The 14809-nt window shown below is 47.9% G+C and overlaps 1 protein-coding gene across 4 annotated transcripts in view; it reads right to left on the reverse strand.

Moving 5' to 3' along the window:
• Positions 1-447: 447 nt before the first annotated feature.
• Positions 448-14809, reverse strand: part of ASTN2 (astrotactin 2) — a gene marked incomplete at its 5' end in the record, with an annotated part of 616673 nt that continues 602311 nt past the window's right edge. For all 4 annotated transcript variants that reach the window (XM_084650529.1, XM_084650531.1, XM_084650530.1 and 1 more), the window contains 3 exons: positions 448-1325; positions 12249-12432; positions 14063-14163. In XM_084650529.1, the coding sequence (XP_084506655.1) occupies positions 1088-1325; positions 12249-12432; positions 14063-14163 (523 nt within the window). In that variant the 3' untranslated portion in view covers positions 448-1087. The remainder of the gene's footprint in view (positions 1326-12248; positions 12433-14062; positions 14164-14809) is intronic.

A 14809-nucleotide genomic window follows, 5' to 3' on the forward strand; every position in this document is an offset into this window, starting at 1 on the left:
TCCTCTATCCTCAGCCTCCCACCTTGCTCCATCAGCGTGTGCCAACCTTATCCATCTCAGATGCTAAAAGATGATAGAGTCTCCATGTCTATCTAGCTCTTGGCTGCCTTATAGGGTTTTCCCACGAGCACAGAACTCTTACAAAAACAGGAGCTGAGAACAAAGAGATATCTGGCTTTATAGAAGAAGTCTGCAGACAAAAAGAGGCCCTCCCCGCCCTCTTTAAATGCTTAGCTCCCGTCACCCCCACCCCAATCCAGCATTGAGAAGTGTCTTATTGTTCCACTTACTGGGATTCTTCTCTTAATCCTCTACCCGACACTCGCATTTCTTTTACCCGAGCTCTGAAGAGACTCGTTTCCTCCCTAGGTAGTTCTGCAAAAAGACCCTGCAAAAGGCCATGGCAGAGACGTGTGTTGGCAAAAAATACCCAGCAGGCGGGTAAAGTGGACTTCATATGAATCTTTAATGCACAGAACAACCTGTCAGGAGCCCTGCAAACGAAGACTCCACAAGCAGCAGTTCTGCAAACTCAGAGTGTTAAAAAAACCCCAGTTTGCCTGCAATGTCTTTGCACCTGCCCGGCTGGCGTTAATCTCCACGATCTTCGCTTTCAGGATGGTGCCTCCAGCTCCCGGTGTCGCCTCCCAGAACTGAGACGCTTCGCCTTGGCTCCTTGACGCTCTAAGGCAGCGGGCCCCCTTTCCCACCTCATCCGCTTCCAAAGCTAGCAGGGGAGGGCGCAGCTAGCTCTCCTGTGCCCTGACCTGGCTCTTTTGGATTTCTCCTCCTCTCAGATTTGGAGTGCGTAGTCCAGGAAATTCGGTAAGAAAAGATTAAAAAGGAGAGACGGTGCTACTGAGTCAAATTAGGCATTTTCATTTTAAAAAATAAAATAAAAAGGGAAATCAAAGTCCAACTGGCTGATTTCTTGTTTCTCCACCGCCCATGTCAAAAAGTCCAGTTTGGCCTCGCTGTCCCCTCCATCTGAATGTCACCCTTCCTCTAAGCCCACCAGCTACTCAGGTTATCACACGTCCATGACTCCTCGGAGTTCCCTTCCACAGCTCCAGGCCAACATCGTCCCTCACCGCCCCTTGGATTCCCCGTACATGTTGCGCAGCATGGAGACCATCTTCTCCTCGCACGTCACTTTGGTGTCCTTTAGGATGTTGTACCAGACCATGCCGGCTGGCCGGACCTCTTCGCTGCGGCAGAACAGGTACGGCATGGTGTCAGTGCGGCTCTGGATATAGGCACTGCGGAGCAGGGTCGAACAGTGGCTGCTAACTTTCTCCAACCTCCTTAAGATCAGGTGAGCTTTCCTGGAATGGAGAATAGCAGACGGAGACATAGCAAGAAGGTGGAAGCAGTTAGACCAGGGAGCTAGGAGCCAGGACTAGAGGTGGGTGACATTGTTTTGGGGAATAGTAAATTTGCCGAAAAATTCATTTTTCAGGTTGAATTTAGCCAATAGTTGTGCATAACCCTCCCACCAAAAGCCAACCAACCAACCAATCAAACAAAAAAGATCTTTTTTTAAATGTTGAAATGGTTTGTTTTGACATTTTCAACATGAGCTGTTACAAAATGAGCTGTTACAATCCCTTGGAACTGACATTCTGTTTAGAAAATGTCAATTCGAACAGACAACTTGTTTCAAGATGTTGTTTTGATTCAACATCCAAAACATTTTGTTCGACCAGACTGAAATTTTTTTCGGTTTTTTATTTCGGCAAGAAAAAAAATATCAATTTTGGTTCGGCCACCACCAAAAAACCCAAAACAATTATTCACTTAGCTCTAGCCAGGGCTCCTAGGTTTTGTTGGTAGTTTGTCCTGTCACATACACAAAACAGTTCTGTTAACAGTTGCCAGCAGATAGATTGATAGAGTCTGTCTTCTGATTCCTAATTACAGTAAAAGTTTTTTTTGTCTGGCATGTTGGGAAATGGGGGGGTGCTGGTAAGAGAAAAATTCAGGTTAACTAAGAGGGAGGGAGTTCGGATGTAGGACGGGGTGCGGGAGCGGGTTAGGGCACGGGAGAAGTTTCAGGGTGCCAGATCCAGGGGGGCGCTCACCTGAAGCAGCTCCCCGCAAGCCATGACCTATCCCTGCTGTTCCTAGGTGGAGGCGAGGCGAGGCTAGGCGGCTCTGTGCATTGCCCCCTCCCTGCCCCGAGCGCTGACTCCGCAGCTCCCATTGGCTGGGAACCGCGGCCCCTCGCCAACTGGACTATACACCGGACTTTCTCTGAAGATTAGAAATGCCGGATTTATAGAGCTTTCCGATTGGTACAGGGCTGGATAACACAGTTTTTACTGTAATTAAATGTCCATAGCTCCTGCTATGCAAGGATCTCAAAATGCTTTACAGATGATACAGAGGATAGGACAAGAAGCAATGAGCTTAAATTGCAGCAAGGGAAGAGTTAGGTTGGATATTACGAAAAACTTCCTGTCAGGGTGGTTAAGCACTGGAATAAATTGCCTAAGGAGGTTGTGGAATCTCCATCATTGGAGATTTTTAAGAACAGGTTAGACAAACACCTGTCAGAGATGGGATAGATAATACTTAGTCCTACCATGAGTGCAGGGGACTGGACTAGATGACCTCTCGAGGTCCCTTCCAGTCCTATGGTTCTATGACAATGAATTAAGGGTTATGGCATCTATACTATTATTCCCAGTGTACAGATGTGAAAACTGAGGCACAAGGAGGTTTAGTGACCTGCTCTAGATAAAAAGTTGGGAATACAATTCATCACGTCTCTCAACTGCATTGGGTCATCTAACCTAGGCTGCCCTCTAGGCAGTAACAGCCTCTTCAGTAGTACTGACCTATCACAGAAAGTTTCCAGAGCCCTGCCCTATGGCTTCAAAACTGGCAAACTCCCGCTGGGGCTAGGGCTTGGGTGGTATGAGCAGCTCAAGTAAAGCAACCCTTACCGGAATCTTTGGCAATTAGAGTAAACTAGATATATATGACTGATTTGGCAATACATTCCTGAACCACAACTGTTCCTCCAATAACTCCCTGGGGACTCCGGAGTTTAATGTATGCTCCCTTCTTTTTTTATTTCTCAGTTGGCTGAAAGAGAGAGAGAAGCAAACATCCTGTTGGAAGCTGGGCTTCCTCCCCCAACCCAGGGGCCAAATTTGCCTCTCAGTTACACTGGTGCAACTCCAGTGAAGTAACAAGTTGATCACGATTCTTAAGAAGCTGATGAAACATGGACTCATAGAATATCAGGGTTGGAAGGGACCTCAGGAGGTCATCTAGTCCAACCCCCTGCTCAAAGCAGGACCCATCCCCAACTAAATCATCCCAGCCAGGGCTTTGTCAGGCCTGACCTTAAAAACCTCAAAGGAAGAAATTTCCACCACCTCCCTAGGTAACGCATTCCAGTGTTTCACCACCCTCCTAGTGAAAAAGTTTTTCCTAATATCCAACCTAAACCTCCCCCACTGCAACTTGAGACCATTACTCCTCGTTCTGTCATCTGGTACCACTGAGAACAGTCTAGATCCATCCTCTTTGAAACCCCCTTTCAGGTAGTTGAAGGCTGCTATCAAATCCCCCCTCATTCTTCTCTTCCACAGACTAAGCAATCCCAGTTCCCTCAGCCTCTCATCATAAGTCATCCACCATCATCCACCTATCCATCCCTTTAGCCATCTATCTATCACCATGGCACAACCCTCAAACTCACTGCTACAGGAAGCCAGTGGAGAAGTGACAAGCCAAATGGGAATACCTTGCCCTCTCCTTCCCTTACTTATCTGGAGTTCTCCAGAATACCTGCCTCCCCCCACTCATGCCTTACGCCAGGGAGGAACCCAAGCACAGCCGCCCTCTCTGCAATTTGTCAAGTCTTCAGAGGGGGAACGGGCTAGGAAGAACCCAACTCTGTAACAGCAGAGAAGGAAACGTGCAACAAACCCAAAAGACAAAACAAAATTAAGTAGTTAGAGGCCAACCCTCCCCTAGTGAGAGCCTGCAAAGTGCTAAATCAAAAGTGGGGAAAGAGGGTTTATTTGAGTGGTTTGAAAGTCTCAAGATCACAGATTATTCCCTCTCCCGCTGGTGCCGCAGCAAAGCTCTGGAATTAGGCTTGGGGTTTGTTACAGTTACCGAAGGAATGTCAATTCCCAATAATGACATGTCAGGGGCAGCGCTCTCAGTCAGCTAGGTATAAACATAGGGATTATTTGATTATGAAAGCTTTCTGGTGCTTCAGCCCCCGATTCTTTGGGAGGGAGCATGGCTATTTTCTGATGCGGCTGCTCTCTCCGAGGCATCTCACTAATTGAGATTCCAAGTAAGAATTCACCGTGAGTCACAAAAGAGTGCGGTACAGACAGAAGTGCATGACAGAGCGACAAGCCAAAACAGCAGTGACTAGAGCCAATCAAGCCTCCACAACCAGGTACGACTCTCTGTTTCTCGGGAGGCACATACATTCGATGTGATGGCTTGAGCTTTGACCAACACCTTCCAACTCCCGCTAACACAATTCCATTAAGTAGCCACCACCCTACCAGAGAGGTGCTCCCTCTCCCTGCAATCCAAGATGCATAACTTCACCAGTGACATACCGCCCGCCCCGCCCCACCCCAATCCTTGCCAGAGATTGTTAAAATGGGAAACACTTTGGAGGTTTCCCATTATGGAAGTTGATATTTTCAGTGAGGATGCCATAGCTAAAACAATGCACACCAAGGAGTCATATTCTGCACTGACTTTCACTGCATAGAGTTCATTAACTTCGATGTGGATTGCACTGGGTGTAAGCAAGCATAGGATTTAGACTCATGTCTAAAAGAGTCCAGTGCTTCTGAACATTGTGTCTGCAGCACAGCATCGGGACATGCCTGCTATTACTAAATGTAGACGGGAATGGGTAGATATAAAATGAGTTACACATTTTTGAATGACGAGTTTTCGTCAGAAAACAACCCTTATTCTTGGGGGGAGGAACAAAAATGTTCATGAACCCTTCTCAACACTGTCCAAATTTTGTCATTTTTCATTCTTTCTGGGGGCTAATTTCCCCCCAAAATAGTTGTCAAAAAAGAGTGAAAATACTTTTTGAATTTTTTATGACAGTAAAAAAATACAATTTTTAAAAAGAAATGAAGAAAAGTGGGCCTAGTTCAACAGAATGAAAACAACTTTGAAATTTCAACATTATTTGTGAAACCAGCTTTCTGTGTTTTCACCAGCTCCAGTCAGACAGCAATGGCCATTTCCAGTTCATGCTAACGACATTCCCATTGAGCTTCTCTCAAAGTCAAGCCAGCTGGATTGTGAGCTGGGCCCCGAGTTGTGAGCTCTCCCTGTCGAGTTTAGGGAGACAAGATCTACTAACATTCATGAACCCTTTACAGTGTGTTCGGAGAGGGGACCATGTGTCGGGTGTTTGCTTCAAAGGTCAAATCTTGCCAAAGAATGGAAAGGCTTATATGGGTGGGAACTACCCAGTCTGTCTGAATGAAAGGAAAGAAAACAGGAAGGTAGTTAAAGAAAGAAAAGACCAACCTATTTTGAGCACACATCTGGAAACACTTTCTTGTTTGGAAGATTGAAGGTATGTCTACACTGCAATCAGAGGTATGACTGAAGCTAGCTTTGATCTAGCTAGCTCAAACAACTATAGCAGTGAAGTCATGGCAGCATGGGCTAGCCACTGGACTACACAGATTCACAGATTCCAAGGCCACTTGATATCTAGTTTGACCGCCTGTATTGCACAGGCCATAGAGATTCCTGGAACAGATCTTGTAGAAAAACATCCAGTCTTAATTTAAAAATGGTTGTGGTGGAGAATCCATCACGACCCTGGGTTAATTGCACTCACACTTTTAAAAATGTATGCCTTATTTGCAGTCTAAATCTGTCCAGCTTCTAGAGTTTTGTACAGCTCCTGGTGCTGTGGATTCACTACTAGCATTATTCAAGCTAGCTAGCTCACTTACGTCTACCTGTGCTGCAGTCACACCTCTGACTGCAGTGTAGACAGACCCTAAGAAGCAGGGTGAATCAACACTTTGATACCTACACTGGGCTTGCTCTGGAGACAGCTGGTGTTTGGCGTGAGTTAGGACAGAGTGTGTGAGGGAGGTGTCATAGCTATCTTGGTATCAGTAATATTGTGTGGTGTTCTCTGCCCGTTGGGTGATTCGGGAAGAGGGGGTGGTCCAACTCTGGGCTGAAGTTGCAAATGGAACGACCTGTGTTATTCTGCTTGCCTTGGAACTGCCTACTGAAGTGGATGCAACAGGAGAGACTGGCGGGAGGTGACACTCACTCTATTGCTGAGAAGGCAAACAGGAGATGGATGTGTGGATGGGCAGGAATAGCTGGGAGTTTGTCCCTTACGTGCTACAGTAAAGGGAAGCTGCATTTACCCACAAGTGAGTCCCCTCCACTTGCTCTAGGGCAGTGCACAATGCATGAATATCATCCCCTGCATCAAAATGGGTGCAAATAGGGTCATGCCTTGAGCTTCATAACCCCAGATCCCCAAGGATGGATTCAGACCAATGGTCCATCAAGTCCAATATCCTGCCCCTAGCCTATGCCAGATGCTTCAGATGAAGGCCTAGATCTCCAGGACATGCCTAAATGTGCCTCCTGTCCCATCTCTCCTCCATTCCATCTCCTATACCCTGTGTTTGCTTCCCTCATCTTTTCTCTCCCTCTTTTGTGCCATCTGCTTATCTCTCCCTCTCCATTTCCTTCTTGTCCCTTCTATAGTTTCCCATGTCCCCTCTTCTCTCTTTCCCCCTCTCCATCCCTTTACCTTTAGACACCACTGAAAACTCCCTCACACAGCTTGCTTCCTCCAGCCTGTCCTGGGCCATTGCTGTTATGGCAGCACAGGGCAAACCCATGCCACTCCCTCTATCCATCATCTCCTGGGGACAACTGGTGGGTTTGTTCTGTCCTCCAGCAGACATGTGGTAGCATCTTTCCGTCTCACTCCAGCTGCTTTGTTGGGTCTGGCTCTGCTCAGTGGCTGGGGAGCCTTAGGGAGTGCAACCATGGGAAGCAGCAGGTGATGGAATGGCCCAGGGGATGCACCAGCTGCAAAGTGCTCCGACGGACAAGCAGAGGAGGCAACAGCTCCATGCAGGAGAAACCAAGGAGGAACATGCTGGAGTGGAGGATCAGGAGGGAAGTGGATACCTGGATTTTGCTATCCCCGGGTTGATGACAAACCCCCTCAGCAACGGCCAGGTTGCTTGGCTCTCTTGGGGGGAGCTGGTGTGGCTCACTTGTTTGAGAGGGTTAATGAAGTCATGCTTAAATGTTAGACTTTTGGCTGACATCTTTTCTTTATTAAAAAAAAAAAAGGAAGAAGGAGAGAAAGAGACCAGGGGAGAGGAGAGAAAAATAGAGAGAAGCCTGCTGGTGAAGGCCGGGTAATAAATTACAGAAGCAGTTCTTGGGCTGCCAATTTAACGCCATCAATCAAATTCTGGCCACCATCCAAGTGCTCTCTGCGGGGGGATGTCAGGCCAGAGCGACCACCTTTTCAAAGACTGGAAATGAAATCTTCCTAATGCCGAGCTACCCCGTCGCTGCCAGAAACAATCATTTATTCCCCTATGAAAGGGCAGGATCAGGAGGGGATGGCTGCAGAAGTCAGACTCCCGGGCTGGCTACAGCCAGGGCTGACACTGGCTGCACTAAGCCCCCTGACCCACTGAAGCTTAGTGGCTTCTTCCCCACCCCATCCCCACATGATGTCATCCCCGCTCCACCTCGCCTGCCACAGCGCACTTTGCGGCCAGCTGGTTTAAACTTGGTGCCAGCCTGGGACTGATCTTGTTTGCTGTGAAAGTGAAGGATTTAGGAGGTTGATGCTGCGGTAAAAATGATGGAAGGGATTAAAAGTAATGGCCCTCTGCTGCCATTTTCCCCTCTCGTGTTACTGGGGCCTGAAGAGAGATGGGAAGGTGTGACTGTTCAGGCCGTTCGAAGTGATCATGCATGGATAAAGGCACTGTCGTAAGGGAGTGTGATACAGTAGTTAGAGTAGCAGACCTGGACTCCTGGGTTCTATTCCCTGTGCTGCCAGGGAGCTTGGGAGAGCTGGGTGTCTTGCACTGGCTACTTCCAGCTCTGCCCCGGGCCAGTTGTGCCCCATATGGTGCGTCACTTCACCCTTCCCCATCTCAGTTTGCCCATCTGCATTGGGAATACAATACTCACCTTGCTCCCAAGGCTGCCGTGGGCCTAGTTAGCTGCTTGCAAAGCACTTTGACATGCTAGGATGAAAGGCACTAGGAAAGTACAACGCAGGATTACAGAGCAGACAGGGAACAACAGCTGTGTTGGAGTGGAGCAGGGTCTCGCCCCAGGACTCTGACGGGAGGTGGGGGAGAGGGTCAGTGCCTGGTTGTCTTGTTCTCTTGTGGGGTTTCTTTGCTATAAATTCAGATTTTCCGCCCAAGTGATAATTGACCCAGGTCTGTCAGGCTCTCAGATGGGAGGATAGAGAGTCCAGCACTCCAAACCCTGCTATCACAGCCTCTCATCTGTACATCGTATTCCCTCCAGTTACCGTAAGGCAGCTGCTGGTGGAGACGCCTGCATTTAAAAGGATCTTCTCCTGCTGCTGCGGTCAGCAGGGGTCTGTTATTTGCTTTAAGAAAAGGAGGGGCTTAAAGCCCCATGCTGATGTCACATCCTGACCTGATGAGCACGGGGGTGGGGACAATTTAACCATGTCTATTTCCTCCACCTCTCGCTGAGAGTCAGACACTGTTGCAATGGCCACAACAACTCCCCAGAAATCCAGACAGCTGTTAAAAGAAGAGCCTGTGACATAACAAAGCACCGTCCCTGCACCACACAAGCCTGGGAAGGATCGAACAAATGCATAGTAGCATCAGGCCTTTATTGGTCTAGACAGATTCTTCTCTTTAGTTGGAACAAAGTGTTGCTGTAAATTTGGAGAAAGCGTCTCTTTTTGCGTGTGTTAGGGTTATATGGGGTTTGTTAGAGGAGACTAGCAGGATGAAGCAAACCAGGAGCCAAGTCCTGACCACAGCAAGTCCTGGTCTAGGGCCACCTATGAGCTAAGTTTTTTAATGTCTCCTTAATGTAAACCTTCTGTTTGAGACATCTGGTTGTCAGTGTGTCTTCTCGCAAGCAGCTGTTTGCAGTAACCTGTGGCTTTCATGGAAATTGGGCTCTCAAGGACTCCAGCATGATGTATTTATTACACAGAGGCAATAGACTCCCCTCTTGTCACTAAGTTTTATGAGTGAACATTTACGGTGGATCTGAGGCTCATCTGATAAACATTTCAAGGTACGAAAATGAATGCCCTCCTGGGAACGAGAACAGCCTGTCAATTAAAATCTCATTACGAGATGTTCCCTTGGGAAATCCTCAGTCACCTCTCCCGCTGTCAGGAGGTCCATCGCTGCCAGAGCAACCTGAGAAATGAGGCTGGAGGACAGACATTCGTTCTTGTCAAGAGACTAGAACTGCTTGCAAGCAGCAGGGGTATTTTTAGAAGCTTCCCCATGGCTAGGAGATGCTGGTTACTCAGATGCATGAGGGGCTGCTGAAAGTTCAACCGGAGATCCCTGCCTCTGTGTGAAAGGACAACTGCGGAATCCATGGATGTCTCTAGACATTGCTTTCTGTATAACGATGTGTCAAGGACATGCTGGAGAGCACTTTCCAAATCTCCTTGCTTGACATGGAGAGACAAGTTTGCCTGGCTTGTATTTTCCTGCTGGATAATGCCTTCAAATAGGTGCATCGTCACTCAGCTTCCAGAGATGCCCAAGTAACAGATGCAGTTACCGGGGAAACATAAAGAAAGCCAGTGGCCCCATGGATTTGTACAGAGAGGGACGACTTAAAATGACAAACATCTTGCAGTGCCATCAAGGAGAGGGGAAGAGAGTGGCTGCACATCAGAGGTTAATGAGCTATCAAAAAAATTACAATCTAGGTCACCTCTGAAGGAGGGCCAGTCACAGGCTAACTTGGATTTATGTCTAGGAGGGTCGTAAATTGTTGCAAGAAATTGTGGCATGGAGTCAGGAGTGGATCCCTGCTTGTGCCCAATATGCAGGGTGGGCAAAAAAAAGCATAATCTATTGTTATTATGTGTTTATTGTGGTTAATTGCTCCCCCCATCATCTGTACCTCCCAGTTCTCTCTCTCTGTTTCTTTCTAGCACTCAGAGAAAAGGTCATTTCTGAAACAGACTGCTGACAACATGGCATTTGTGAAACATCTCTAAGCATCCTGGCCGAATCTAGAAACCTGAGGGAGCTTCATGTCACTTGCGGAATGTTCTTTGTGAGGAGTTATGGTAGCAGCTCATGAGCAGTGGCAAAAAGGTCGTAAGAAGACACCTTGTCCAGGAAACAACCCAGCTTACTCTCCCAGTACTCTGACATGGCATACTCCGTGTATGCTCTATTCCACAGTTGTAGTCTCTCTGAACCTGCATGTTCACCAGTAATATACTTTTGCAAATACGCCAAAACAATATTTGGGGCGGGGGGCTGTTACTGCTGGAACCGTTGTTCTTCACAATCTCAGAGTTATCCAGCTGCTAATTCCCACTCTTAGCACGAAATTAGGGAAAAGGGAACACAGGTTTGTAAAATACATTTTCTGCCATAGCCTGGGCATGCTTCAGTTTGCAGCATGGTTTTAGTACGCACTGTGTTTAGAATTTGGGGAGGCCACTGTAATGCCATGTTATTGTTTTAGGTGGGAGGGAGGGAGAGAAATCTAAGATCTTTAAGAGTATTTATACCTTGCAAAGTGCCCAGTAACCATGGTGAGGGGCAACGTATCAATATGTCTCATTAGGCTGATTAGAAGGACAGACAGACTATACACCGCATCTGTCTGTCTCTCCATCAATCAGATGAGAGAGAGAGGATTAATTCACCAGCAGGGGTTTAGGAGATATTGTGCTGCAAAGTCACAGTCTATCACATGCTGACAGTTCATGCACCAAACCCTAAGGAGATATCACAAGGGTAGAACTACAGATTCAAAAAAAAAAAAAATCTGCTGTTTGTGAGACATGTAAACAAATGGAAGTTTTATCTCCACTCTCTCATGGTGTCAAGACAGTTTATGCATGTGAACCTTCTCCCCTGCCCCTTAAACAAAAGCTACATGAGGCCCTCATGCCTTGTGCCTCCAAAATAAAGGGGGAGAAAGAGCCTGTTTACGCCTTCACATCTGTAGTGGGCTGGTGGGCCACAGCTGGGTTAATGGTTTAGATGAAGCTGCAACTCCAGCATTCACTGTCGCCTCAGTTAATTTTACTGCTGTTCAAAACCAGAACACAAGCAAAGACGATCACTGTGGGACAGCCACTTTCACTCCGGAGATCTCAGAACAATAGGGCAGGATCTAAGTGGTAGAACATCCACTGTAAACTTCTCAAGAACACATGACACAGAGCTGGGGAGGGATTTTCCAACAAAGGTGTTTGTCAGTCAAAACGTGCTGATTTGTCAAAATCCCAAACAGTCTCCCTCTGCCAGTGCCCCAGTACGGTGGTCTGCTGCTCTCCTTCATCACCTGGACTTTTTCTACATACCAATGCTACAGCTGTTAGAGGATGTGCTGATTGAGGCAGAGTCCTGGATACATCCTTAGGGTAAATTGTCCCTTTATTATTCTAGTCCTTAGCTCTCCAAACACCTGACACAATGCACCTCAGTCCTAATTTGTATCACTCTCTGTACTTCCACATTCATTCATTCATCGAATCAGTGTATACTGTGATAATGCTGAAAGTATCAGGGCACATTTGAATCCTGGAAGAGTCACAGTCTCTGCCATGAAGACTCTCCAATGTAAAAAAGACTGGGGATCAGTGCTAATTTATAACAGCCTTGGCAGTTCACCTCAGTCCTAATGTATAGCACTGTGTCCACACAGCTTTATCAGTTCACTTAGGCCCAGATCCTACTTTGCAGCACTGCCTGTTATTCCCAGGACTGGTCTCCCAAACAACTGTTACAAATCACTTAAATCCTAAATTACAGCACCCCTTGTCCCAATCCAGGGCAGATGATGGGACTGGTTGGTGAGGTTTACAAAACGCTACCTCTCTGGTATTAGGGGATCATCAGGGTCATCTGAATGGCCACCTAAACAGGATGCACTCAGCAGTGTAAGACACTAGGCCAGTCTAATGGGGTGGGATGGACTAACCACAAAGGATTATGGGAAAGCACAGCTACCTGGGCCCCAGCTCATCCTCACTGCGCCAGACAAAGTCTCCAAACTTCTCGTAGTGTGAGTTGTAGTGGTGCTGGACTCGGAAGAGCATGGACGTGGAGACCTCCATCAGCGTGTTGTAGGCTGTCTGCTGCTCCTTCCCACTGGTATAGCCATTGTAGAGGTTGTAGATTTTGTCGGCTATCTCTGCAAAGAAGCAGGGGAAGGCGGAGTTTACAAGGGAATGGGAGTGCGGGAAGGGAAAACCGGCCAGTGGGGCTGACGTTGTGGGACTGGGGTGGCCACCTCACCCACAGCAGCTTGGAAGTTGGCTTTAGAGCACAGCCATCTATCTGGGCAGCTGAACCAGACTGAGGCCCTACATGGCTGGAACCCAGAGTCCCCACAGAGACCCAGTGACTTCAACAACTCCAAGTTGGTGCAGGGAGTCTGCCCCTGCAGAACCACTTGCAGGATCAGGGCTTGACACCTCAACTCTGCCATCTCCCATTCAGTGATGCACCCTCTAAACCCCTGCATCCAGTCCCAGTCAGCCAAAGTGCTGCAGCTGCTGAGTGGGAGCTGGCAAATAGTGATGCACAGAGGGAAGGAGATGCCAGAATACCAGGCACAAAAGCCTAAAGTACCCGTAGTGCTCACCTATACCCCAGAGCTGGGAAGCACCGCTGTAGAGGGAACTGCTTGCTCAAACATTAGGCACCAGGGGCCAGATTTTCAAGAGCTCAGCTCTCCATGAGAGTCATCTTCACTGCAGAATTAACCCAGGCTCTTACTTGGGTGTTGCCCCTAACATCCCCATACGAGCCCTTGCGCGTGAGTTGGCTGGTGTTTTCAATGCAGGCAATCTGGCTTGCCTGGGGTAGAGCTCAACTGCTGCTTTCTCTCAGGCTCGTAATCTGCCCACTCTGCGGCAAGAACCACGGCTAACCCCCTCGAAAGCTGCCAGCCCTCCAGTGCTTTCCCACCAATCCCCCAAGTCCTCCCACAATTCGCTGGGAAAGCATCACAGAGCGGCTCAGCTTACAGCAGTACAAAAGAAGCGACACACCAATGGGGGGGGTGCAGTTACCCCCGACTTTCATTTTTCTGGGTGTGTGCTCCAAAGGGGTCTGCACCTCTAGTCAAAATTTTGTAGGGGTCCGCAAATGGAAAAAGGTAACAGATCACACACATCAGACATCACTTGCATCCGATGAAGTGTGCTGTAGCTCACAAAAGCTTATGCTCAGATAAATTTGTTAGTCTCTAAGGTGCCACAAGTCCTCCTTTTCTTTTTTCATCAGACAGACTGTGAGCTTTTGGTTATGCATGTACCCTGCATGTCCCTCTTTGGCTCTTCATTCTCTTACTGCTGTTCAGAACAGTCTGGCTATTCCAGCTTCACCCCTCGTTCTTTCTCTCTCAGGGCTTGTCTACACAGGGACACCCAAGAAAGCTAATCCAAATTATTTTTTACAGTGGATTAGTTAAACCAAATTAAATCCCTGTGTTGATGCTGTCATTCAAATGAATTAAGCAAAATCGAATTTAGGCCACTTTAATACTGAATTTCAATGAACTTTCGAAGTGTCCTTGTGTAGATAAGCCCTCATTCTCCTTTAACGTCTCCTTCAGTATCTCTCTCCCCTTCTCTTACCGTTGTTCCTTTTCTTTTCTCTCTCCTCACCCCTGCTGCATCATTGGCTGCACATTGGCTGCACGGCAATCAGCTGTGTCTCAGAGGTCAGGGGAAGTGGGAAAAAGGAGGGTCAGGGGTGATTAACAGGAGAGCTCTCCGGGGTCTGGGAGCAGGGGAATCAGGAGATTGAACTCTTACCTTCTGCCTTGCTGTCATCCACTAGTGGGCAGGCTGTTCTCAGGGTGACAGTGCTCAGCTCTGAATGCCTCCCTCGGGTGTCCACGGCATAGAGGGTAAATCTGGAAGGCAGAGAGAAGATCAGCTGTGATAGCCGCCACACCAGCTCCGCGACGGTACATGGACAAAAGCTCCAAAAGAGCAATGAACTGTTCGGTCCAAGTTCGTTGCGTCCACTTCCGACAGCTTGAGTGGGCTAGAGGAGAACAGTAGCATTTATAATGAAGAGGACGAAGAAGGAAAGCTGCTGGGGCCTCACTACCCTGCTCACTGCGTTTATGCAAGGGGACTGGTGTCTGGAGAGCTGTCCCACTGCACTGCAGCTGTATAAAGTCACTCACCTATGGGGGCTGCTTCCCCTGCCGCACTGCAACTGTGCCAGGAGACTAGTTTCTCCAAGTACACTGCCTCTACCTCCATCCTTAAGTAACAGAGGTTTTAATTCCTCTCTTAAATGCCCAAAGCGGTGGTGGCAGCAGCTTGTATGCATCCTTTGAACAGACCTGGAGGTTGTCTTTTCTCCATTCTCTAGCCAGAGAGGGGTTGGGAAAGGCTGAGAGTGTTGATTTCACACTTGAAATGAATGGAGAGCATCTGACAGTAAAATACGGCACTTGTGCAAGGAAGAACCTTTGATCAAACAGGCCGTGGGCCTTTTTCTTTTTTTGGTTTTGAGCAACGAGTGTCCCAATCAGAGGCTTACAGTGT

This window comes from Lepidochelys olivacea (genome assembly GCF_965140295.1).
Source record: "Lepidochelys olivacea isolate rLepOli2 genome assembly, chromosome: 16".
In the NCBI taxonomy this organism is placed as follows: domain Eukaryota; kingdom Metazoa; phylum Chordata; order Testudines; family Cheloniidae; genus Lepidochelys; species Lepidochelys olivacea.